The sequence below is a fragment of the Podarcis erhardii genome (assembly GCF_964252035.2).
Source record: "Podarcis erhardii genome assembly, chromosome: Z".
NCBI classification, from domain to species: Eukaryota; Metazoa; Chordata; class Lepidosauria; order Squamata; family Lacertidae; genus Podarcis; species Podarcis erhardii.
The window spans coordinates 25,889,804-25,913,385 of NC_138504.1; the positions used below are offsets into that span (position 1 = coordinate 25,889,804).

General features: G+C 43.0%; 1 protein-coding gene across 1 annotated transcript in view; it reads right to left on the minus strand.

Moving 5' to 3' along the window:
- Window positions 1-23,582, minus strand: part of AMMECR1 (AMMECR nuclear protein 1) — a 131,824-nt gene that overhangs the window by 17,043 nt on the left and 91,199 nt on the right. Inside the window, exon 4 of the mRNA XM_081847165.1 lies at window positions 9,241-9,355. Coding sequence (XP_081703291.1) covers window positions 9,241-9,355 — 115 coding nt within the window. The remainder of the gene's footprint in view (window positions 1-9,240; window positions 9,356-23,582) is intronic.

The following is a 23,582-nucleotide window of genomic DNA, read 5'->3' on the forward strand; positions in this document are numbered from 1 at the left end:
GCATTCTTCTTGGGCACAGCTGTGCTACCCTGATCTCAAAAGGGCTTCCTGGCTCTCTCGTTGCCACACTTGCACAAACTGCAATTTACATCCTGCAGTCTCTCTTCACCAAGAGAATGTTGACATGATCTGGGAGTCATCAACCCTACAACATACTTTCTTCCCTCCCTCCCTCCCTCCCTCCCTCTTCTATTTCTCCTTCCCTCCTACACCTCCACTTTGAAATATGTTAAATCCTCCTGCATTTTTTTAATAAAAAATAATAATCTCCCTTCTTGTCTCTTCTTCCTCCAACTACAGTTCTTTGCTCCTAGCTCTAAATTCTGTGTTCTTGGGAGCACATGTGCAATGGTGCTTCACTAAGAATGAGAGAACAAGTACCTGTTGCAAAGGTCGTATAATCTAGAAATCAATCATGAGAGAGACAACAGAACAAGGCTATGTGATTAGTACAATTGCATAAGTCTAGGCTTAGTTTACAAGGAATTGTGTCAATTGCTTCATAGAAGAGGTTAAAGGTATACAAGTGGGAGCTAAACAGTACAAACTGAAAGCATTTGCTGATGACTTAGTATTGACTTTACAGGAGCCAGAATCTAGTACTAAAAGGGTATTGGAACTGATTCAAGAATTTGGACAGGTAGCAGGTTTTAAGTTGAACAAGATGAAAACTAAGGTTTTAGAGAAAAATTTAACTGTGAAAGAGAGAGAGAAGTTTCAGGAGGAGACAGGGCTAACATTGGTTAAGAAAGTGAAATATTTAGGGGTTAATATGACAGCCAAAAATGTGAATTTATTTAAGGATAATTATGAAAAATGTTGGATTGAAGTGAAAAGGGATTTAGAAATATGGATAAATTTGAAGTTATCATTGTTAGGCCGAATTGCTGTGATAAAAATGAATGTGCTGCCAAGGATGTTGTTTTTGTTTCAAACATTGCAAATTTTGGATAAGATGGATTGTTTCAAGAAGTGGCAGAAAGATATTTCCAGATTTGTTTGGCAGGGCAAGAAGCCTCGAATAAAATTTAAGATATTAACTGATGCTAAAGAAAGAGGTGGATTTGCCCTGCCAGACCTTAAATTGTATTATGAATCAGCTGCTTTTTGCTGGCTGAGAGAATGGCTGCTTCTTGAAAACACTGACGTGTTGGATCTAGATGGTTTCAATAATGCTTTTGGCTGGCATGCTTATTTGTGGTATGATAAGGTAAAAGTACACAAAGCTTTTAAAAATCATATTGTTAGAAAAGCATTGTTTAATGTTTGGATAAGATATAAGGATTTGTTAGAAAAGAAAACCCCAAGATGGTTGTCACCAATGGAAGCGAAGGCACAGAAAAAACTCAATATGGAGGCCAAATGGCCGAAATATTGGGAAATTTTGGAACAAGATGGAGACAGAATAAAATTGCAGAGTTTTGAAAAATTGAAAAATAAAGTGCGAGATTGGCTCCATTATTATCAAATAATGGAGGCATACAATTTGGACAAAAAAATTGGCTTCCAGGTGGAAAAATCAAAATTGGAAACAGAATTGTTAGATTCAAAAATTAAGAATTTGTCAAGAATGTATAACTTGCTGTTGAAATGGAACACTCAAGATGAAATGGTGAAATCTGATATGATTAAATGGGCACAAGATGTTGGACATAACATAATGATGGCTGACTGGGAACAGTTATGGACCACAGGTATGAAATTTACGGCATGTAATGCCCTAAGAGAAAACTTAATGAAAATGATTTATAGGTGGTACATGACACCAGTCAAGCTTGCAAAAATCTACCATTTGCCCAATAATAAATGTTGGAAATGTAATGAGATTGAAGGTACATTCTTTCACCTTTGGTGGACATGCCCAAGGATTAAGACATTCTGGGAGGTGATTTATAACGAAATGAAAAAGGTATTCAAATATACCTTCCTGAAGAAACCAGAGGCCTTTCTCCTGGGCATGGTCGGCCAATTGGTGCCAAAGAAAGATAGAACATTTTTTATGTATGCAACAACAGCAGCAAGAATACTCATCGCGAAGTATTGGAAGACACAAGATTTACCCACCCGGGAAGAATGGCAGATGAAGTTGATGGACTATATGGAACTGGCGGAAATGACTGGCAGAATCCGAGACCAGGGAGAAGAGTCGGTGGAAGAAGACTGGAAAAAGTTTAAAGATTATTTACGGAAATACTGTAAAATTAATGAATGCTAGAAAAATGTTGGAATGAAGTTATATGGCTTTAGTAGAAATGTTATAAGGAATTAAGTATAAATAGATTAATAGATTAATAGAGTATTAAAGGAAAAAATAAGGTTAGAATGTGCTAAGATAATTATAGGATAGAAAACAGAGGAAGATGGAAAGGAATTGCTGAAAATATTAACAGAAGTGGAATACAAAAAGGGAGGTGTGAGGAGGTCGTGGAAATAAGTGAATGAAAGATAAGACACTGAAACTATTTGATGTGTTTTAAATTGTTTTGTTTTGTTTTGTTAGTTTAAATGTGTTAGTGTTATGTAGTGTTTTTGTATTGTATTGTATTGTTCTTCTTTTTGTAGTGTTTAAATTGTTGGAAAAGTAATAATTTTTTTATTTTTTTTTAAATTACTTCATGGAAGAGGCTGATTTTGAAGAGGGATTTTAAAGTGAAAAAAGAGAAAGGGAGAGAGACATTTTAGAGTTAGTTCCAGACAATAGAAGGGAGGTAGGACTCTTTTGTGGGAGCCAGAGGCCTTCAAGCAGTGAAGGTGGTAGAACTGAATGAACAAAGGCAGGAATATGTTGGCATATTAAGAGCAAGTTTGGGGCGGCAGTGCCAGAGAGAGCTTTAAAGGTCACAACAAGAAATGTGTGCAGGATCCAGGAGAAGACAAGAATCCAGTAAAGGTATTTAAAGAGAGACAAAATCAAACCTTGATTTGAATTCAATGAATGTCAGTGCACTGATCCTGATTGGATCACTAGATTAACAAATTTAAGTTGCTTTAAGTGATCTGAAGGAAAGGCAGAATGAAAATGTAAGCTATCATTCCTTCTCTCTCCTGTTTCATGTCTCCTTTGCTCCTCTCATGTCCCCCCCCTTAAGGCAGATGCTCCTAGCTCTCATCTATGACTCCTAAAGCTGTCAGCATATGACAGCTGCCACACCCTGAAAACGGCTTCGACTGGCTGGCTAAATGAGGTGAGGGGAGCCAATGGTTCTCAAATCCTTGATGTGTTAGGGACTTCCCATGCACTTGAATAAAGGCTCTTGCGGATTGAGCAGCTGAGACCAATAGTGGGACCAATGGTCAAGAAGGCAGTTCCTGCACATGCTGTGGAGGGAAGTGAGGGGCAGATGGGGCTCATCCACCTAGAAAGCTAGCCCTTCTGAGAGAAGAAAAACTCTGGTCCTAAACCTTTGCTTCCCTGTGGGATATCTCTAGGAGAAGAAAAAGCTATACCAATCTGGAGTAGAATCCCTAAGACAGTTGGATGGCGGCTTGTATGCCACCTTCCAGCAACACCTACAGCTAAGCTGGTGCCAAATGTACTGCTCTGCTTTCCTTTGGACCACATCAGTGAGGCCGAGAGCAGGGTCTTGTCATCTAGGCAGCCCAAATGCTCTTTATTCTGGGAAGGGTCTAGCTGTGGTCGAGGGATGAAGGTACTAAGAATGTCACTCGGGGAAAGGAAATTTCAAGAACTAGGGTAAGGAGATGAGAACAGTCGCCCTATGTGTCTGTTGCTGTGATAAAAGTAGGGTCAGACCCATTATTGGCATACAGTTCAGATGCTAGGAAACTGCTTTGCATGGAGTAGCCCAAATGTTTCCAGGACCAAGATGTGAGGAAGAAGCAATGTTTGGCCCTGCACATCCAAAGATTTAGCACATGTAAAAGGGAGCAATAGGAAGCAATCTAATAACAAGCAGGAGCATTGGTCCATCTAGTTCAGTCCTGTCTATAGAGTAGGATCACATCTTGCATGGAGGTTATGTTCTTTGGGTATAATGTAAAGCCAAAATTGCAGATAGTCAAAATAACTCCTTGGAACCACCCCTGTATGAGCAATCTTATCTTCCAGAGCTGGCATGACATGTTTGAGGCCCATCAGAGATCTTGCGAAGGCCTCCAGAGCCCATGAGAGAGTTTTCTGGAGCACGGTAAGCACGGCAGATAGCGCAGAAAGAGCTTTTAAGCTCTCTGCCTTTTGTGTGTTTGTGTGATTTCAGTTGGCTGGCTGCCAAGCGCATAAAGTTGAAATTGTGCAAGTTAAATCCATCTAGGTTGAGAGTTGATTATACTGACTGGCAATGGTTCTCCAAAGTTTTAGGCAGGAAATCTTTACCAGACCTACCACAAGATGCTGGGGATCAATTTTTGGACTGTCTGCATGCAAAACATGTATTCTGCCAGTGAGCTATGGTCCAGTGGCCAGCTGATCTCTTTACTTCTTCTTCCATGTGTCTGTGTCCCTGGGGCCACTCAAACTGCTTTGATGAATAGTATGTTCACATTTGAACCAACCCTTAGCTACTGGCATTTCTTTTACGCTACGTAATGTGTCAGCTTTTTTTTTATGCAGACACTAGCAAAGTTTGTGGGGTGGGAAGCCCTTGCTCTGAGAGGCATGCAGTAACAACATGCCCAGTTTCCTGATAGCAGGAGCTGATGAGCAGGGTGAGTCCCACAAAGCCATGCCAGGGAAGAATGAATGGGGCAAATGAAAATGCCTGTATTTGTACACTGTGGTCCCAAGTGACTCTTCTGGCAAGTAGCTGGAAAACATGCAAATTATACTTGAACAACAGGTGGAACAACAGCAATTTGGTGGGGGGGGGGAATACAACATATGGGAGATAATAACAGCCAATTCACTCATCCCCCACTGAAGAGGCATGTATTTCTCAAGGGAAAATATTAAACTATCCAGTGGGGAGGGGATCCTTTGCCTGCCTGTACCAAAGTGCAGATGCATCCCTGAGTCACATCCTTAGCTTCACTTGCCGTAAAAAGCACCACATTCAACCATCTAAGCACCTGAAATTTAGAAGTAGTTTTGCACCTGTCAGTTATTTGTTGTATTAGCTCCCACAATATCATTAACAGCATACCTACAGAAGAAAGGTCTCCTTTCAGGAGGACCTAGAAATGAGCTACATTCTCTCTTAAGATCATATTCTAGCCATCTTGAAATTACCTTTGGCCATTCACATTGCATAACTGCATCTTCCTTAAAAGAAACACGGATGATATAAGCTCTCTCACTGTCAGAGGAGAATAATTCTTTTAAGGTCCCATATTTCAATAAAATTCATTCTTTCTCAAAGGATGCTCCATCTTGCTTAAAATGGAGAGGGGGGAAGAGACACACACCTCAGGTCTGAGAACCAAATGCTGCCCTCCACACTTCCTTGTCCAGCCATTAAGCTACTCCTAAGGTCATGCCCCCTTTCTCTGGCACCTTCTCACTTCCTCCTCGCCATCCTTGAGAGCCTTGTCTGGCTTAAATGTTTCTTGTTTGCCTGCACGGAAAAGTGTGCAAGTGGGTCCTCTCCTTCCCTTGTTATCAAACATTTGTATGACTGGAATGTAGCCCACTGCACAAAGATAGATGTCACAAACATTGCCCTACCTACTTTGTCTCTGCTGCTGTCCACCACTAGCATGCTGTTTCCAGAAAGTTGCCCATGAGACAATACAACCCTCAGACTGAAATGGTTTTTCACCATTGCCTACAATGATATAGGAGACCACAGCCTAAAGGATACTAGGAAATAAAGGGGGGAAGGCACCCCAAGTCCCGCTGAACAATTAGTTTCCATTGTGAAGACCCTTCAAATAAATGCCAAGATTTTGAAAACACATTAAAAAAACCAGCCAGCCACTTCTGCTGTCCCTACTCTCTAACATTTAAGTACTGATTGCCAATCTTCCTGGAAATCTGTTCCTTCTTTCTCCCAACTGTTGTAATTTAGAATGAGTACCTAACCAAGCAAAGGTTAAGTACATTATGTGGCACCTCTAAGTGGTAATGAATGAGTGGCTACTTTTGTTGATGCTGAATGGTATCTAGAAGAATATAAGAAAAGCCCTGCTGTATTAGAGGAAAGGCCCATCTGGTCCAGCATTCTGTCCTCAAAGTGCCCGATCAAATGCCTATTGAAAGCCTGCAAGCAGGGCAAGAGTGCAACAGCAGTATCCCCAACAACTGGCATTTGGAGGCATAATGCCTCAGGTGCTGGAGGAAGAACATAGCCATATCCCTTTATGATTTCTTTTAAATGGCGGAATGATGCAGCATAAGGAAATCCGAATGCTCTTAACCTTGTGTTTTTCTTTGTGAGGAAAGTATTGTAGTGGGGAAACACATGCAGAGAATAATCACCTGGTGGAAGAGGGTGGTTAAAACTTTCCCACAGCTGTTGGTTGCCTCCGGAAAAGGTTCTTCAGTGCCATTTTTATCCCACTGGCCTATGCTCCCCATCAGCTAAGCTCAAAGAATGGAAGCAAGTTGGGTGGGTGAAAATGGGGGTTTTAGAGAGAGCACTTCTAAGGGAGAAGGAATAATTTTCTGAGTACAGATTTGCCAAGGTAATGTGCAGCTCAGCCCTAAGTTCCCTGACTACCTGCCCCCTCCGCAACAAAACAGTAAGAATTTAGACAGTTTTCAGCACTTAATAATGTAAAAAGAGCCCTGTTGGATGAGGACAGTGGCCCATCTAGTCCAGCACCCTGTTCTCACAGTGGCCAACCAGATGCCCCCGTGGGAAGCCCACAAGTAGGACTTGAGCAGAACAGCACTCTCTCCTTCTGCAGTTTCCAGCCACTGGTTTTCTGAAGCATTACTACCTCTGACTGTGGAGGCAAAGTATAGCCATCATGGCTAGCAACCTAATAACCTCTCTCTTGTAGGAACCTCTCTAATTCTTTTTTAAAGCCATCCAAGTTGGTGGCCATCGCTGCCTCTTGTGGATTGCAGATCAAACTGGTCCAGTTCACACTTAACACTAAGCCAAACTATGGCTTAGCATTAACAAGCAAATGTGCGGGTCCAAGAGAGAAGAGGCCACTTTGCTCCTCCTCCAGCCCTGCTGTGAGCTAAGCCGCAGGTTTGCTCATGGTTTACCTCCCCAAACACATGAGTGGCAAGCTACAGAACAAACCTTTGACTACTGTTTGTGGTGTGTCGGCAGCCTAGGTTCAGACATAACACTAAGTGAAACAGCAGGACCCCAACATGTTTGCTTGTTCCATTAAGCCATATTTTAGCTTAGAACTACATATGAACGAGGTCACCTGAAGATTGTTGGGTTGTTGGGGTTTTTTTGTGTGTGTGTGCTACACAGTAATCCGTGAAACCCTATGGGACTTTGCTCTGCGGCCCATTGAAACCAGAAGACATTCTGCTACTTGATTATATTAATGGATAGACATTTGGCAATGTACTAGAATGAACTAGAGAGTCCAAACTTGACACTAAGAACTGGTCTTAATTGTGTATCCTTTTGCTTATTTAAATGCTAGCTTCAGAATGCAATAGCTGCTTTGAAGAGACCTAAAACCATATTGTGACTATTAGGAAACCTCAAGTGCATCTTTAGAGAACTTAATGCTCTTCACAGAGTACTTTACTGTACTTTACTACATCGTTCACAGCTCAATTGCTCTAAAATGTTAGCTATCTGAACGTCACAAAGGTAGTTTCTAAGCATACCCATATCCAGTTTTCTGCTACTAATTACTGTCATTGAAATTTTGTACATTTTTATCTGAGCGCAAAAATTAAATGAACTGCAGTTAATAGCAACAAGTTATTCACACGAAGCAGCCAACTGGCAGTCTGTGAAGTTGCATGCAAAGGATCATTATACTTATTAATATCTGAAACCATGATACAACCAAGAACTCCATTTCTATTTTTGCAGCTTATAAAACAGCCAGTAGAATTTCTAGAGGGGAGAGGAACCTTTTCTCATTGTAGATACATCCACAAAGCTCAGGCTGTGCCTGAATATTGACATTCAAGGGTGGTTTTGTTTTTTTGGCTTTGTTTTTTTTTAAAAAAACAAGAACAAAAAGGGGTATAAAGGCCCAGGCAATCAGAAGCCCTTTCCATCTGTGAAGTGCATTCTCCTCCTCTTCCGCGTTGTATAAGTGACTCTGTCTAAGGCTAACCCTAAAGGTAATTTACAGCCTTATCAGTGAAAGCAACCATGGCAGATATTACACATTTTAAACCTGCATGACAGAGGGGAAAAAGAAACATTAATGGTCACTTAATCAGGAACACTCAAAACCCTACATTAGAACTCATCTGAGGCATATTAAAGCAAAATGCTGTAATTTTATGTAGCACTCTGCAATTACCACGAGGAGCCCATTATTGTTGCAAGTGTCATGATTTTCAGAAACCTATCTAGGCACCCTATATAAATTGGCTGTTGCAATGAGGAGATGTAAAAAATGCTGAAAATGCTCTTGTCCTGCAAGCTTTCATGTTCTACAAAGAACCACATGCAGTTTTTAAATGGCAAATGCTCACTTAGGTGCTGCCACGTCCATAAAATTTATGGAATAAAAGGGATAAAAGCACATTTATGTAGTTCTTCCTGTGTGGCCTACACCGTGTTTGTCCAAGGATGCTCTCATTTCAGTTACTCAAAACTTCTTCCTTAGGCCTAGTTCTCACTGTGCCTGAGCTGGAGTACTTCACATGGCAGGAATGATTCCTACTCACACAAAACAATCATGTTGGGAAGGATACTTTAAAACCCTCTGTCCTGATAACTATTTATATTAAGTGTGAGTTATTTTCTTGTAAGGAGAAGCATCCCATCAAATGGGCCTCACCTGCAATCTACACTCCAGACAGATATATACTGTCTCAGTGAGAAATTGGCCTCTGAGATAGTACCGTGACTAGGTATGAACTGGGCGAAGGTTGGTCAAAGGAAAAAATTGAAATTCTGTGTGCTTGTAGTTAAATGCAATGTTGAAAGTTTATTTGCCAGGCGACACACTGTTCCAGAAGAGCATCATATGTTTACTTTGATTAAGTAGAGGTCTATAACCATCTCCTCTGTGCATGTTTACCCTAGTGCAGTGCAAAACAAACTCTAATGAAGGATGACAGTACTAAGCGACTATGCTAAAGTATTCTAGTCATATTTTGTTTTAACAAAGACAGAGAAATTGTGCTCAACAAAGCAGCAACTCTTTTCACAGAGAGAAAGAAAGATTGAGAATCCTTACCTCCCAGTCCAAGTAATCACAGACATCTTCAAAATTAGTAAGTAGAGACACTGAGCAGAAAAGCCGTGGCAGCTCATCCCTCGTCATTGGGGGAAATCGGCTATCTTTAAGGGCACTGCGAAAGAAAAAAGAAAAGGCGGGGATGATGATTTTCATGCACCTTATTGTAAACAGAAATGTGCACTGAAATGGCACAGCTGAACATATTTTTAGCCTTAATAATAAATTATTAGCAGTAAATGGAAAGCTTCTGGACACTAAAACTGTTCTTTCTACCATATGTTTAGTTATTTGTCACATTTATCACCTTTCCTTCAAGGAATTCATGGTGGGTGGATAAAGGTTCTCTCCCTCCTTGCCAGCTGCATCTTTAGAAGAACACTGCAAGTTATATTAGGCCAAGTGAAACTGGCCAAGTTCACACATAACCTTCAAGCAAGAATGGGGAACTTCCAGCCCTCCATATGTTGCTGGACTAAAACTCCCAATATCCCTGGATGTCAGCTGGGTGGGACTGATGAGGGTTAGAGTCCAATAACATCTGAAGGGCCACAGGCCCCCAGCCCTGCACTAAACCATTGTTTAGTGCTATGTGCACAAGCTGGACTGAGCCTAAGCAAAGTTTTAGGCTGACAAGCTCTCCCTTCTCTTCCTCTCGCAGAAGGACTTCTACAGAGTTTAGTTTTACTTTACACAAATCCTGGTTTGTGGTTATAAACAGAGAAACAAACTCTGATCAGTTTCCAGACAAACCAACTTCAAACCATGGATTATGAAACTGATTTGTTCAACTAACCAGATTATGCTGTAATCTGCAATCTCAGCTTTGAGCTTGTTGTAGCTTGTGCATGTAGCACTAAACCACAGTGCTATGCTACGTGCTATGTTACGTGTAAACCAGGCCACTGACCAACCCAAGGCCACCCAGTGAGTTCCATGGCCAAGTGGACCTGAACCACTCTGATTCTAGCACCCAGTCAGCTTAAACAAGAGCGAAGCAACCCATGGATCAAGTAATTCATCCCCTGCAAGTGTATAAGACCATGCTCCAAATGGGAGAAAAAACATTATGGAAACAGCTCTCAGCGCTAACCAAAGTCCAGAACTGACAAAGCTTTTAGACGTAAATGATTAATATTTTAAGGATAAATATGTCACATAGATGTGCAAGTTTGATATCAGAATTTCAGTATGCAGAGAACAAACGACATGTATTGCAGCTCTGGAGCACAAGGCGTTTTGAGGAACAGAGAAATGGTTAGTCAGTGAGAAGGTTGTGAATTTGAGATAATCCGCAACTGCTCCATATTCCTACTAGAGAGTACAAAGTATGACACATCACAGATTTAAATGAAGAACTGGGATAAACTGGACAGAAATCGTTAATGACAATACATTTCAAACAATATTTGAAAGAACATCGGAGTACAATATTTGGAAGAGGCAAGCACACAAACCTGAAGAGCAGAGAAAATCTGTATGTGTGCTCACTTATACCTAGGGGTGGAAGTTTGCTCCAAATATTTCTTTGAAAATTGTGATGTTGATTACAACAGCTAGCCTCTGAACATAAAAAACTGTCATAATGTGCAATACTGCATCCATATTTGATACCCAGTTATACTGCACTTCAACATTTGATGTTATTGATATATTACATTTATTTCCTAAAGACACCCATAGAGTGTGACAGCATATCCCACATAGCAGCTGACCACATAAGCACTAGGCCTGGGCTATACAGTGGTACCTCAAGTTACATACGCTTCAGGTTACAGACGCTTCAGGTTACAGACTCCGCTAACCCAGAAATAGTGCTTCAGGTTAAGAACTTTGCTACAGGATGAGAACAGAAATCGGGCTCCAGCGGTGCAGCAGCAGCAGGAGGACCCATTAGCTAAAGTGGTGCTTCAGGTTAAGAACAGTTTCAGGTTAAGTACAGACCTCCAGAATGAATTAAATACTTAACCTGAGGTACCACTGTATATCAATATATTGCCCAGGAGCAGTATGAGGAGCAGACCATGATGTCGGCTTCATTCAGCAGTATATCGCTGGTGAAACCACCACCACTCCCGAGTTTGTCTGCTAATGACTTCCTCCAGCGAGTGTTGCTAGCAGAGGGACCCAGGAGTGGTAGCAGTTTCACCAGCGATATATCGCTGAGTGAAACCCCAATCCCACTCTGCCGATACAGCTTGTTCCTCCCTCTGCATCTTTAAACACAAAAATCTCATCTTGCATTAACTGGTTCTCCACCACCACTTTACAAAACTGTGATCAGCCATGTGCAAATAGGATCCTAGCTCTTTTTTTACCTGTTGCCTCAGTGGCTTCTAGCTGCACTGGAGTACAAAAGCACTCTGATTAAGTTGAAGCTGTGCTAATCAGCTGGATGCAAACCAGCCACAGGGCTCTCCACAGGGCAATCCTCCCTGGGTGTGAGCCACATTATAAACTCCACAGCATTGTTAACAGCTGTGACCAAAAATGAAGCAAAGCAAGGCTCCCAAAGCACTGAAATGCCTGTGAAGTAACCACAGATCCGTCTGGACTAAACAAAATGCAGTTTGGTGGAGTTTTTTCCCACATCTCTCTGGGGTGGAAACCTTTGTCTATGGTAAATTACATGTTTGCTTTAGATAATTGGCCATCAGCAAAAGAGCTGAAAGGACAGTGAGTTTCTTGGGACAATTCAGAGGTGTACATTTTGCTGTAGGAACATTTGTTCTGTTTGAACTGAGTGGTCAGCCATTACTACAGGAAGACAAAACAATGTTATGGGACAACACATGCAGAGGCAAAGGCAGAGAAAGATGAAGAAATTTCTTTGCTGAATTTAAATGACAGAGATTTAAATGAAACTATCCCAGGAAGAACATGACAGCGAGGGAACGCTAGCCTGGACCCATCCATCAGAGAAGCAGCAGCTGCAAGTAGCTTGCTCCTCTTTCTACCCCGTTGCCCCCAAGATGAAGAACTCTCTCCTCCTCCTGCCAACTGCAGTTGCCTGGGGATTGTGAAAGTTGAGGGAAAGCACACTCTGGCCTCTGCTGCCAGTCAGAGGAACAAGGGCTGCTGGGCCAACTGTATCACCTTTTATTCAAGTAAGACCACCAGCAAGAAAAGGCCAGCTTGGTGCCAACTGAAATTTCTGTTCACAATGTTTGCTTCCTGGCAACCTGGTTATTGAGCATTCATCCAGATTTGCTTGCACAGAGGTTATATGAATTGCCAACTGATTGTTTCCCCACACTTTCTAGTGCATTTTTCTGTCACTTGCCTTAACACAAAAAGTCCTAAATTTGCCAGGTTGAAGTCGATTCCCTCCTGCAACATAATGACAATCTGAAGGGGACCTTCGTCATCACTTTGCTTCGGGATTCATCTTCCCTTGTGTGGCCACAACTCCACTTCCCAGCATCCGGTGTGAGGAGGAAGGGAGGAAGGAGGCTGAATCAAAATGTCATCAAAGCAACAATTGTGCTTTCTGACATTTCCAAGTAATACTTTTAGGATGAAATCCTGAAAACACACTAAGACTGACTGAACACAGTGAGAACTCCTTCTAATCTAAGTAAATCCAGATAAGACTGAGCTATTAACTTATAATATTAATATAAATAAATAGAATCACAGAAATGAAAAGCTGAAAGGGACTCTGAAGGTTATTTAGTCCAACCCCCCACAATACAGTAATAGCTTTATATTTATTTGGATTTGCAATGTGGTTGTGTGTTAACTACAAACTGCAATACTTTGCCTGGTCAAAGATTATGCTAACATACCTGTTCCTTTCTCATTTTAAGATTTACCCTTAGCAGTGAAAATGCCAAAATCGTTTTAAAAACCTTTTGGTTTCTGAGGGCTTCCAAACAATGAGAGAAAGTCCAAATGGATAGCTTTTGACACGTGATATTTAAGATAGTCTGCAAAATGCATAAGTAGTCATCTCGGTCCACAATCTACAGGACAGCACCTATTTTAGGATTAATAGGTGGCTAACCAGGTGGTTGTGGGAAGTCCACAAGCAGGACCTGGGTGTGACAGCAGCACTTCATCCCAGTTACAGGGATGAAGTTAAAGCAATAACAACTATGTTCAGACACAATACTGAACTATGGCTTAGCATTACATAAGCAGGACTGGGTGAGCCATAGGCTTACAGACTCCCTTCTGTTCTTGCTAACCGCAGTTCAACTTCAAACTGTGGTTTATGAAGATGGCTTGTTTCAATAAACTATAGTTAAGATTGACTGCTGCTTAAGGTCTCACTTTTTGAAATCATGACATTTCATAGGCATGTACTACAATGATCCACCTACAACTTTAATTATGATTTCAGCAGACCCGTTGTTAGTCTAATCTGACTAACTCTGGGAATAACGGCTACAACCCTGTGCTTTTGGTGGCAATGATTTCAGATTACGAGTACTAAGCATAATAGTACACTTTTAGGGACTGCATAAATAACAGCATGACCTCAGTTATGAAAATGATACGCAAATGGTGTTTCATGCCACCAATATACATCAGTGACATACTGTTCTCAGTTCAGGACATACCTCCAACCCAGCGCTGCATACCAAAACCAGTTCCCCACCACCATTTTGGGATCTTGCCAAATGCGAACAAAAAGTTTTGAGATAGCAGCTGTCTCTCATTTCAGGGCTCGGAGGCATGTGGCTGCCTGAGTAAGGCTTTAAGAAACATAAAGGTAAATGAAAATTAGAAAGCTACCCCACAAAACAAATGGCCAATACAGTGGTATACAACCCAGTGATACTAGCATCCACTGTATAGATCTGAGAAGTGTACTCCTACTTAGTACTACTTTCCAGTGCAAAGCCAGTAGTGGAGCACTTGCCGAAAACCATTGGGGAGGAGTGCGAATGGCATGGCTTTGCTGCCTGGAGCAGAAGGCAGGAAGAGGCATGACACTACTAACAACTGAGTAGAAGCTGGCATGAGTGAAGCATTTTTTTTAAGTGCCCACAAAGATGTATGCCGGCAATAACATAAGGAAAGTTTCACACCCAAGTGAGGGTGAGTGACAGCTTCTGCTCTCTTTGCTAACAGAAGACATTTCAGCAAAACACGATTGGAGTGAATCACTGCCATCATCACTGCCATCACCACCACAACCATCTCTATTTCTAATGTTCAGACTGTTAAGTGCCACTGACGTAGCCAAAGAGACACCACACCATCCATGCGCAAGTGGGGCAGAAGTTTTAGCAGCCTTGGGGGAACATCATGCTTTGGAGAAGTTCAAAACATCTTTGGTGGTGGTGGTGGTTTTTGTTGTTGTTGTCGTTTTAAAAAAACCCTCTAAGAGGAAGGAAAACCACAAACCAGGGGAAAGAGAATGAAATTCAGTGAAGTGTTTGGAATCCTGATCAGGAAAACTCCACATTTTGTTGCAAGTCCCAGTTATTTATTTATAAATTATTTATAAATTTTAATTGAGCATCAGCAACAGCATGAGAGAGGCATTTGTCAGGAATTCAAAATGTCTTCTGAACATTATGGAACAAAGGCAAAGGATGCTAAATGTTCATCACCTAATTTTAGATGTGTGATAAATATCTAAAAACAAACAAACACCAAAACACCCTCAAGATGGCATACCAGAAAAGAGATGCATGCAATGCTTGGCAATACAATGGCTTTTAAAAAATAACTTGTCTGGGGAAGCAAACTGGGGGTGGGATTGAGTAGGTTGGAATATACCAGAGAAAACTATGATTGTGGATTTGGAAAGGTAATTCTAGAGAGTGTCATGGACAGTAGTTGGAAAATTGAAAAGAATAGTTGATGTCTTCTAATAATTTAGTAATACGCAGGTCCTGTTTATCGAACACAATGTGTTTCCTGGAAATCATTTGTTAGGAGAGTGTATTTGCATAACGAGTCAATGATTTCCATTATTTCCTATAGAAATATTTATAATGCAGGATTTGTCCACACACTTTCCCCCACTCTCTTCATGGTTTCTTCCTGAAATGACTGCAGGCAATCAACAAAAGAAAGACAAAGACAAACAAAAACAAAACCCAACCCTAACGGATTTGTCTGAACTCTCCTGCTCTCTGATGTATCCAATCTTGCTCCCCGAAGGAGCATTTTCTGCCCGAAAATGGCTGCTGCCAATAAGAAAAGCAGAAACAAACAAGGAAGTCGGCTGTTTGGATAAGTGAATCTGCAGAACATATAGCAAGGTTTGTGCATAATTCTTTAAATGTGGATAAGTGAATTTTCAGATAGTGAGCAGGCAGATAGCGGGACCTGCATGTAGATACGTAAGTAGGGCTGATACTTGTGGAGAGCTTTATTTTCTTTCAACCTTACTGATGATATAGATTTTGTGCAAATACAAAACTGGTTTACTGAATTTGGACTGAAAACCAGCTGCCTTCACCTGGGCAACACAGCTTCCACGAAGCAGTCTAGTTAAGTAAGCTACTGAGTGAGGGCAAGACTTATAAGTAGAGCAGTAGTGTCTGATTGATTAATCAGGTGTATTAAACCAATTAAATAATTTTGACTGACAAAAAGACACTCCTGATTTAATAAGGATTCCATTGTTGCTTTTTTAAAAAAAAATGCAAGTATTTATAAAAAATGTAGAGAGAGAAAGCCCTCCTTCGCCAATGAAGAAGAGGGAATGCTTATTCTGAAAGGGAATGCCTACTGCTACATGTGTGCGCATCAGCTGAAAAACAAAGTTTGTTTGTTTTCCTTAGAACTATCATTTTTCAAATGCATTTTAATCCATTTAATTACCCAAAGTTAAAACTCAATATGGTCAGTCGACTAGGATTTTTTTCAGTTTGACAGCAGACAAAAAGTATTTACAGAACGGTGGCAAAGCTCTAGAAAGAGAGCTTTCCCCACTTTATTTTTAACAGCCAGAGGGCAAGTCCAACATTACATTTCAGCAAACTGATTGCAATGAGTCAGTGACACAGCCAAGAATAGAACTCACGAGTCAGGGCATCCCTGCCTGCTTTTTTACTTGCTTCCCCACACCCATTCCCTTTTTATAACACAAGCTATGCAAAATATTGCCATGCCCCAAGAGTTCAATAGCAAGCAGCTTAAATCCAGTTTCAGAGGGAACCATTAAAGTAAAACTAGTCCCACTCTTAGAGCGAGGAAAAGTCAACTGATGTTTATTATGGCTGTGAATTGGTGGAGAATCAGGATTAAGAGAATTAACAGTGAATCAGAAATTCTTTAGTGCGATTCCTACTTCAGCCACAAATTAATTAATTGGCCTTAGATTCTATCTTGGCCTCAGTCCCTCACACTCATGGAAATAATACTTACCTATAATACAGGGCTCCTGTATCAATTACAAGATAATGTATGTGAGAAACAAAGAAGACATCTTGCCCAATGAGCTAGAAATCCCCAAAGCGGCAGACTCCATAACAGTGGGAAGTGAAACTGGGTCCCATGAGCAATTCAGTACTAGAGGGACACTATTGTCCCCCTGACCAAAAAGGCCAGAGCAATCTTGAGATGGGAAATGAAATCAAGGAGGCATTCAAAAGAGAAAATGCTGTAGTGGTGGGTTATTTCAAGTATCCTTAGATAGAATGGGTACGTTACTGTTCCAGTTAGGACAAAGTTAAGATTTCTAGATACCTTAAATGACTGTACCCTAAAACACTTGTCATGGAGCCAACCAGAGATGAGGCAATATTTGACTTGATCTTAAGTGCTGCCCAGGACCTGGTTCAAGATGCAAGTGTTGCTGAATAAACTGGGATCAAATTCAACATACAGTCGTACCTTGGAAGTCGAATGGAATCTGTTCCTGAAGTCCATTTGACTTCTGAAACGTCTGAAAACCAAAGTGCGGCTTCTGATTGGCTGCAGGAAGCTCCTGCAGCCAATCGGAAGCTGTGGAAGCCCTGTCAGATGTTCGGCTTCCAAAAATAGTTCACAAACCTGAACAGTCACTTCCGGGTTTGCAGCGTTCAGGAGCCAAAACTTTCAAGAACTAAGCTGTTCGAAAACCAAGGTACAACTGTATATGTAAGTGGCCAATGGCCAAGTCAATCAAACAGAATCATATTTGGCTTCAGAAGAGACTTTGGTATTGGTACTGGTACTGGTACTGGTACTGGTATTGGTAAGAAAGAAGCTGAAAGGCCAATTCAAGAAAATAGTCTCACCAGAGTGCTTGGGGTTGTTCAAAAGCATACTATTAAAAGCTCACCTAGGTGGTCTACTGCTCATCAAGAAAACTACCACCAGGGTGAAGATGAGGCCAGATGGTTAAATAGCAGAGACAAAGAAGCAATTAGAGGGAAGAAGGCATCCTTCAAAAAATGGAAGTCTTATCTTAGAGGACAAACCAAACCCTTCTCGCCGATGGGTTAGGTTTTTTTTTTATATGCAAGGAACTCACCCACCCAATATGTGACAGCATTTGAATGTGCAAATCCTCCACTCACACTTAAAGTGATAGAGTCCAGGCATAGCTTTAGATTTTTAGTTTTGTTGAATTTATAAATGTCCCAGAGAAGCTAAGCTAAGGGGATTCATAATGTCTTGGCACAGCCTCTTTGTGGATGGCCTGACAAAAAAAGAAAAAAAAAAGAAACCCCCCACACAGCTGCTGATACCGCTAAGCATTTCCCAGCAAAATTCTGCGCTGAATATTTACCAGCGCATCCCATGTCCTCCATCATGGGGGTGGTCCTGGCACTGCAAATAGGAGAGCGAACTGGAAGCAAATGAAACTTGAGATGGGTCATGGTTTACCCAGATCTTTGACTCAGGGCAAAGGAATGTGTGGTGTGGTGGGGCTTTCCCTGAAATGTGTCCCTTATTCCAAAACAGCCACCATGGATCACCTATTCCCTGGGATTTCCCTTGACAGGAACCAGGAGAATTATGAAGATAGACATTAATTTAGAGACAGAGGGAGTTTGTTAACATCTATTGATTTTTCCATTGCCAGGTTTTAGCTGGCTGAGGCCACTAACAGGCAGCGAGGGAATTCTTGTTATACTGACAATCAATATTTTCCTAGTGAAACCCCAGCAGCAATAAGCATAATTTAGCTTTATCAAAAGAGCAGCCAAAACAACAGCTTCTTTCATCTGATAGTATAAAGAGAAATACTGCTCTTGAGAGAACAGGCAAAATTCTCATTCCAGTTTTTGTAAAGAAGCTTGAGAGAGATCATTTTCAGGCAGTCCCCTTCCCACCTTTGAGAAGAAAACTTGAAATCCAAAATCTAAGTTGATGGTGAGAAATAGCTCTGCTGCATGCATCTTCAAAAACTAAGACATGAAGGATTTATATATATATTTTAACACATACACAGCTACTGCTTTCACACATCATGTTAAACCACGGTGTAGTGCAACTTGTGTGAGCAGGAATGAGCTGCAATAAGCCTTGGTCTCATGCACTCACACTTATTATGCTGCCAGGGGTTGTCTGAAAAGCTTTTTGGTTTGGTAACAACAGGTTTTTGTATTATGGGGAGTGATGAACTGTGTTTAATATTAACTATGGTTAGGTTCAAACAATCCAACTCCAAACTATGGCTTTTGATACTGGTTTGCCAAAACTAGTTCATGTTAACAACAATTATGGGTCCAGAAGATGCAACAAGCAGTTCTTTCTTTTCAGCACAAGCACAAGACGTGATGTGCCAACATAGCCAGTGTCTATGCTTGAGACTAGACAGCAAAACAACCCCTGCCCTAAATCCAGACCTGTGAATTATGTGTACATCCTGAACACTGGCTGAAGGCAGGAAAGGAAATAAAAAAAACACACTTGAATTTCCTATGTATTGTTATTTTGAACCGGAAAATGCTTTAAGATCACACAGGCTGCCAGCTGAGACAGAGGTCATACCAGAGGACAGAAATAAAAAAGCACATGGAACTGATATGGTACAACAGAGAACTGGATATTTGCCCTGGGTAAGAACAGGAGTGAAAAAAAAATTCTCCATGAGATCCTTTTTCAGTCCTCTCAAAAGTTTTAAAGGCATTTACTAGTTTCCAATACATTGTTTAGAATCTGCATCCCCAGCATCCTAGACATTTTATGCTATGTTTATTTTATGTTGTTTTGCTTTCACTCAAGGGAGAAAGTTCTTATACACCAAAGTTATGAAGCTGACAAATTGAAGAGTCCTGGGAGATTTTGTGGCAAATGGAGGGACTGAGTTAAAAGAGGAGAATTTTTTTCTCCCTCCTCCAAAGCTGCGTTACCCAGAAAACTCATCTGCCAGCCACTTCCCATGCAGCCCCAATAAAGAGTAACCTGATGTGTTCTCATACTTGTAGTGGCTAAACTGTCCACACCTACTTCAGCATAACATACCTGGTATTTCTGTTGATCTAAAGCAAGGAGGGCAACCTTTTACAGACCAAGGGCCACATGCCCATCTGAGCAACCTTCCAGGGACCACATGCTTGTAGTGGGTGGTGCCAGTGTCTAAAGTGGGTGAAGCAACAAATGCAATTTTTACCTATGTACAGAAGGTTAATTTTTATACTTAAAGGTAAAGGTAAAGGTAAAGGGACCCCTGACCATTAGGTCCAGTCGTGGCCGACTCTGGGGTTGCGGCGCTCATCTCGCTTTATTGGCCGAGGGAGCTGGCGTACAGCTTCCGGGTCATGTGGCCAGAATGACTAAGCCGCTTCTGGTGAACCAGAGCAGCACACGGAAATGCAGTTTACCTTCCCGCCGGAGCAGTACCTATTTATCTACTTGCACTTTGAGGTGCTTTTGAAGTGCTAGGTTGGCAGGAGCAGGGACCGAGCAACGGGAGCTCACCGCGTCGCGGGGATTTGAACCGCCGACCTTCTGATCGGCAAGTCCTAGGCTCTGTGGTTTAACCCAGTGTTTCCCAACCTTTTTTGGGCAAAGGCACACTTGTGTCATGAAAAAAATCTCGAGGCACACCACCATGCCAGATGGGGAAAGGTCACTTTTTACTTATGTAAAAAAAAATAAAAAAATAGTAACAGCATAGAAGGTAATGGTAGATGACTGTTAGGGTCTCCCCCCAAATGCAGAATTCTATTAATATCTTCCTTAGAGAGCCGCGTTAACCCCTGTAATGCTTTCTATAGAGTAAGCATAGGGGACACTGGGGGATGTGGAACCAAGGGGGCAGTGGGCCAAAAGAGTTCGGGATCTACTGCTTTAAACAGAAATAAGAGCCAGTGGGTTCTACCTTTTTTAAAGTATCGTTTCAGCGGGGACAGCAGTCCGGATTTCCAAAAAGCGGCGCTTTTTTGCGTCTGAGCAAAGAAGAGAGAGAGGGGAAAAAAGAGAGAGAGATTGATTTGTGGCTGCGCAAAGGGGGGAGGAGCCCAGGAGTAAAAGTAGGAAGGACGAAGGGAGGGGAAAGGAAAGTTAATAGAAGGAAAGGCGGGTGGGAGAGAAAGAGAAAGAAAGAGGGAAGGAAGGGGGGAAGAGAAGTGGAAAGGAGGGAGACCGAGGCGGGGGAGAAGCGTCTGGAGAGTTGCTCCGAAGTTTGGGGCGCCGCGGGGGTGGGCGCGCGTCCCAGGAGGCGGAGGCCAGCCCGGGCTGGGAGCCGCGCCGCGGCCCGGGGGCGGTAGGCGGACCGCGGCTCCTAGGATGTGGAAAGGGGACGGCGGCGCAGGGGGAGGAGACCCGCACGGCTAGGGCAGCGCGCAGGGGGAGGGGAGCGGGCCGGAGGCGGGTGAGGGGGGCCGCGATCCCGCGCGCCGCGAACATGGCCTCCTTCCCCGTGGGCCCCGCCGAGCCCCCCGGCCGGGGAGGGCGGCGCGCCCCCGCCGCCGGAGGAGAGCAGAGGCAGGAGGAGGAGGACGAAGGCGCTGCCGAGGAGGCGCGCCAACTTCTGCCAACTTCGGCGCCCGCCCCGTCGCCGCAGGCTCCTCCCGGCCGAGAGCCAGAGGACGGCGGCGGAGCAGGAGGAGGAGGATCGGGTTTGGCGACGGCTGCTGCGTCCTCTCCAAGCGCGGGGCTGGCCTCCGCCGCGCCCGATCCTCCGCGCTCGCCCGCTTCTCGGCGGAGCAGGTCTCGTGCGGGTGCGAGGCGCTGCTGCAGGCGGGCGACCCCGGCCGGCTGGGCCGCTTCCTGGGCTCGCTGCCGCCCGACGCCGAGACGCCGTGCGACTCGCCCGCCTCCCTCCCACGGCATACTAGGCAACGTCTCGCGGCACAGTAGTGTGCCGCGGAACACCGGTTGGGAAACACTGGTTTAACCCACAGCACCACCCGCGTCCCTATACTTACAGACATAAAAAAAGCCTGCTGGATCAGGCCTGCGGCCCATCCAGTCCAGTATCCTATTCTCACAGTGGCCAACCAGATGCCTATGGGAAACATGAAAGCAGGACCTGGGCACAAGAGCATTCTCCTCTCCGGTGGCTTCTAGCAACTGGTATTCAGACACATTACTGCCTCAAACTGTGGAGGTAGAGCATAGCTGTCATGGGTAGTAGCCACTGATAGCCCTGTCCTCTTTTAAAGCCATCTGGGTTGGTGCTGCCTGTGGCAACAAGTTCAATAGTCTAATTCTTCATTGCATGAAGAATTACTTTATTTTATCTGTCCTGCATCTTCCAGCATTCAGCTTCATTGGATGTCCATGTGTTCCAGCGCTAAGAGAATGGGAGAAAAACTTTTCTCTATCCGCTTGCTCCAGGCCATGCATAATTTCATAAACTTCTATCATGTAACCTTTCACTCGTCTCAGACACTGCAACACACTTCTCTATCCACCATCCAGACAAGCAAGAGGCATAATCAGCCAGGCAAAACACTAGGGATGTGAAGCAGGGCCAGCAAGTGGGGGTGACCCATGGTGAGGTCTGAGGGCCAGCTAGAGATGCCTTAAGGACTGTATGAAGAGATTGCAGCCTGCAAAGAGTTGAGGGGAGGAGTTCCAAGAACCTGAGAGCTTGAGGCCCCTCAACACGGGTCTAATGCATTAGAATGTGCCTCACCTGCCAAGACTCTAGCAGTCTGAGAACAGCACGGTTTGAGAAGCAGCTTTGAAAAGGAAGTGTGGGCTGTTTGGTTGCCTCTATCTTTATCTTGCTTTAAGTACAACAAATATTTTCTATTGAGTGTACACAAAATAAACGTTCAAACAATATACAACATTCTCAGATAAAATAGCTCAGGATCTAAGATAAGGCACAAGCTGTCTCCTTTCCTAGCATAGAAGGTGATTCGTATGCTGGGGCATGAAGTTGCAACACCAGACACAGACAAGAGGGTACCTATGTCAATTGATGGGGTATCCCCAGTCCAAGCTTAAGATCTGTCAGTGATGCCTTGGTTCAAATTTCATCATATGAGGAAGGCATACTGGTCTTTTCCAGTGGCCAGCGGAGCTCTGAAACACTCCTCTGTGAGCTGTTCATTTGACTCCCTCTCTCAAGGCATTCTGGAAGCAAGTAAAGATGACATTATTTTGTTCTGCTTTTGGAAGTCAGTCCCCCCCCCCCCAAACGTTGGTTTCCTGCTGTTCCAATGGCTGTTCTCTGTGGCAAATTTTAATGTGCAATTTTAATAGGTTTTATAGAATTGCTTTTTTTAGAAGCAGTTGCTGAAAAGTGGTCTACAAATTCCTGCAAATGAATCTGGCAGGCAGTTACATAGATTCAGTGGGCAACAGACCCAGCACGTGACACTATCCCTAGAAAGGCCACTTCAGCACACACAGAGACACCCTGAGAGTTTGAGAAAAGTGGTACTGGAGCAATATTTCTGGCCACTGCCTGCATTGGAAGACAACTATTTCAGCAGCCTGCAAAGTCGCTGCTGGGGGAGCATCCAAGCTCAGACAATCCCTAATGCACAGTGGTTTCACAGAAGCAGTAAATGTACTTGGTCTCCGAAATTCCACAGAACATGCTGCACTCCAACCTGATGGGGGACTGTCCAGGCCAAACCACAAGCAGAAGAGGAATATCAGGGGGAGTGGGGCATTTAAGTGAGCTGCCAGAGAAAGGGGCACGTGTATAAGCTCAGCTGGCCCATTTGAGCTTTACCAAGTTATCTGCTGAATATTGATACTGTGTTTGGGGGAAGGTCTCCAAAGAGTTGGGGACTTCATTAAGGTAATGGGTAACTTCCCCCTCTGACCTTTTTTCTTGCACTCCCATATTTATTTCGTTAGTCTACATGCTTTCCTTGGCCTTAGCCTGATGCACTAGACACAGGAACTATTTCCAAGACACGTGGAGTCATAATTTTGGCTGACCTATTCTGATAAGTACAAACATACTGCAATCATGGATGAAGTAGGGGACAAGGTTGATTTTAAGAGCAAAGGAACATATAGGGAAATGGTCTGAA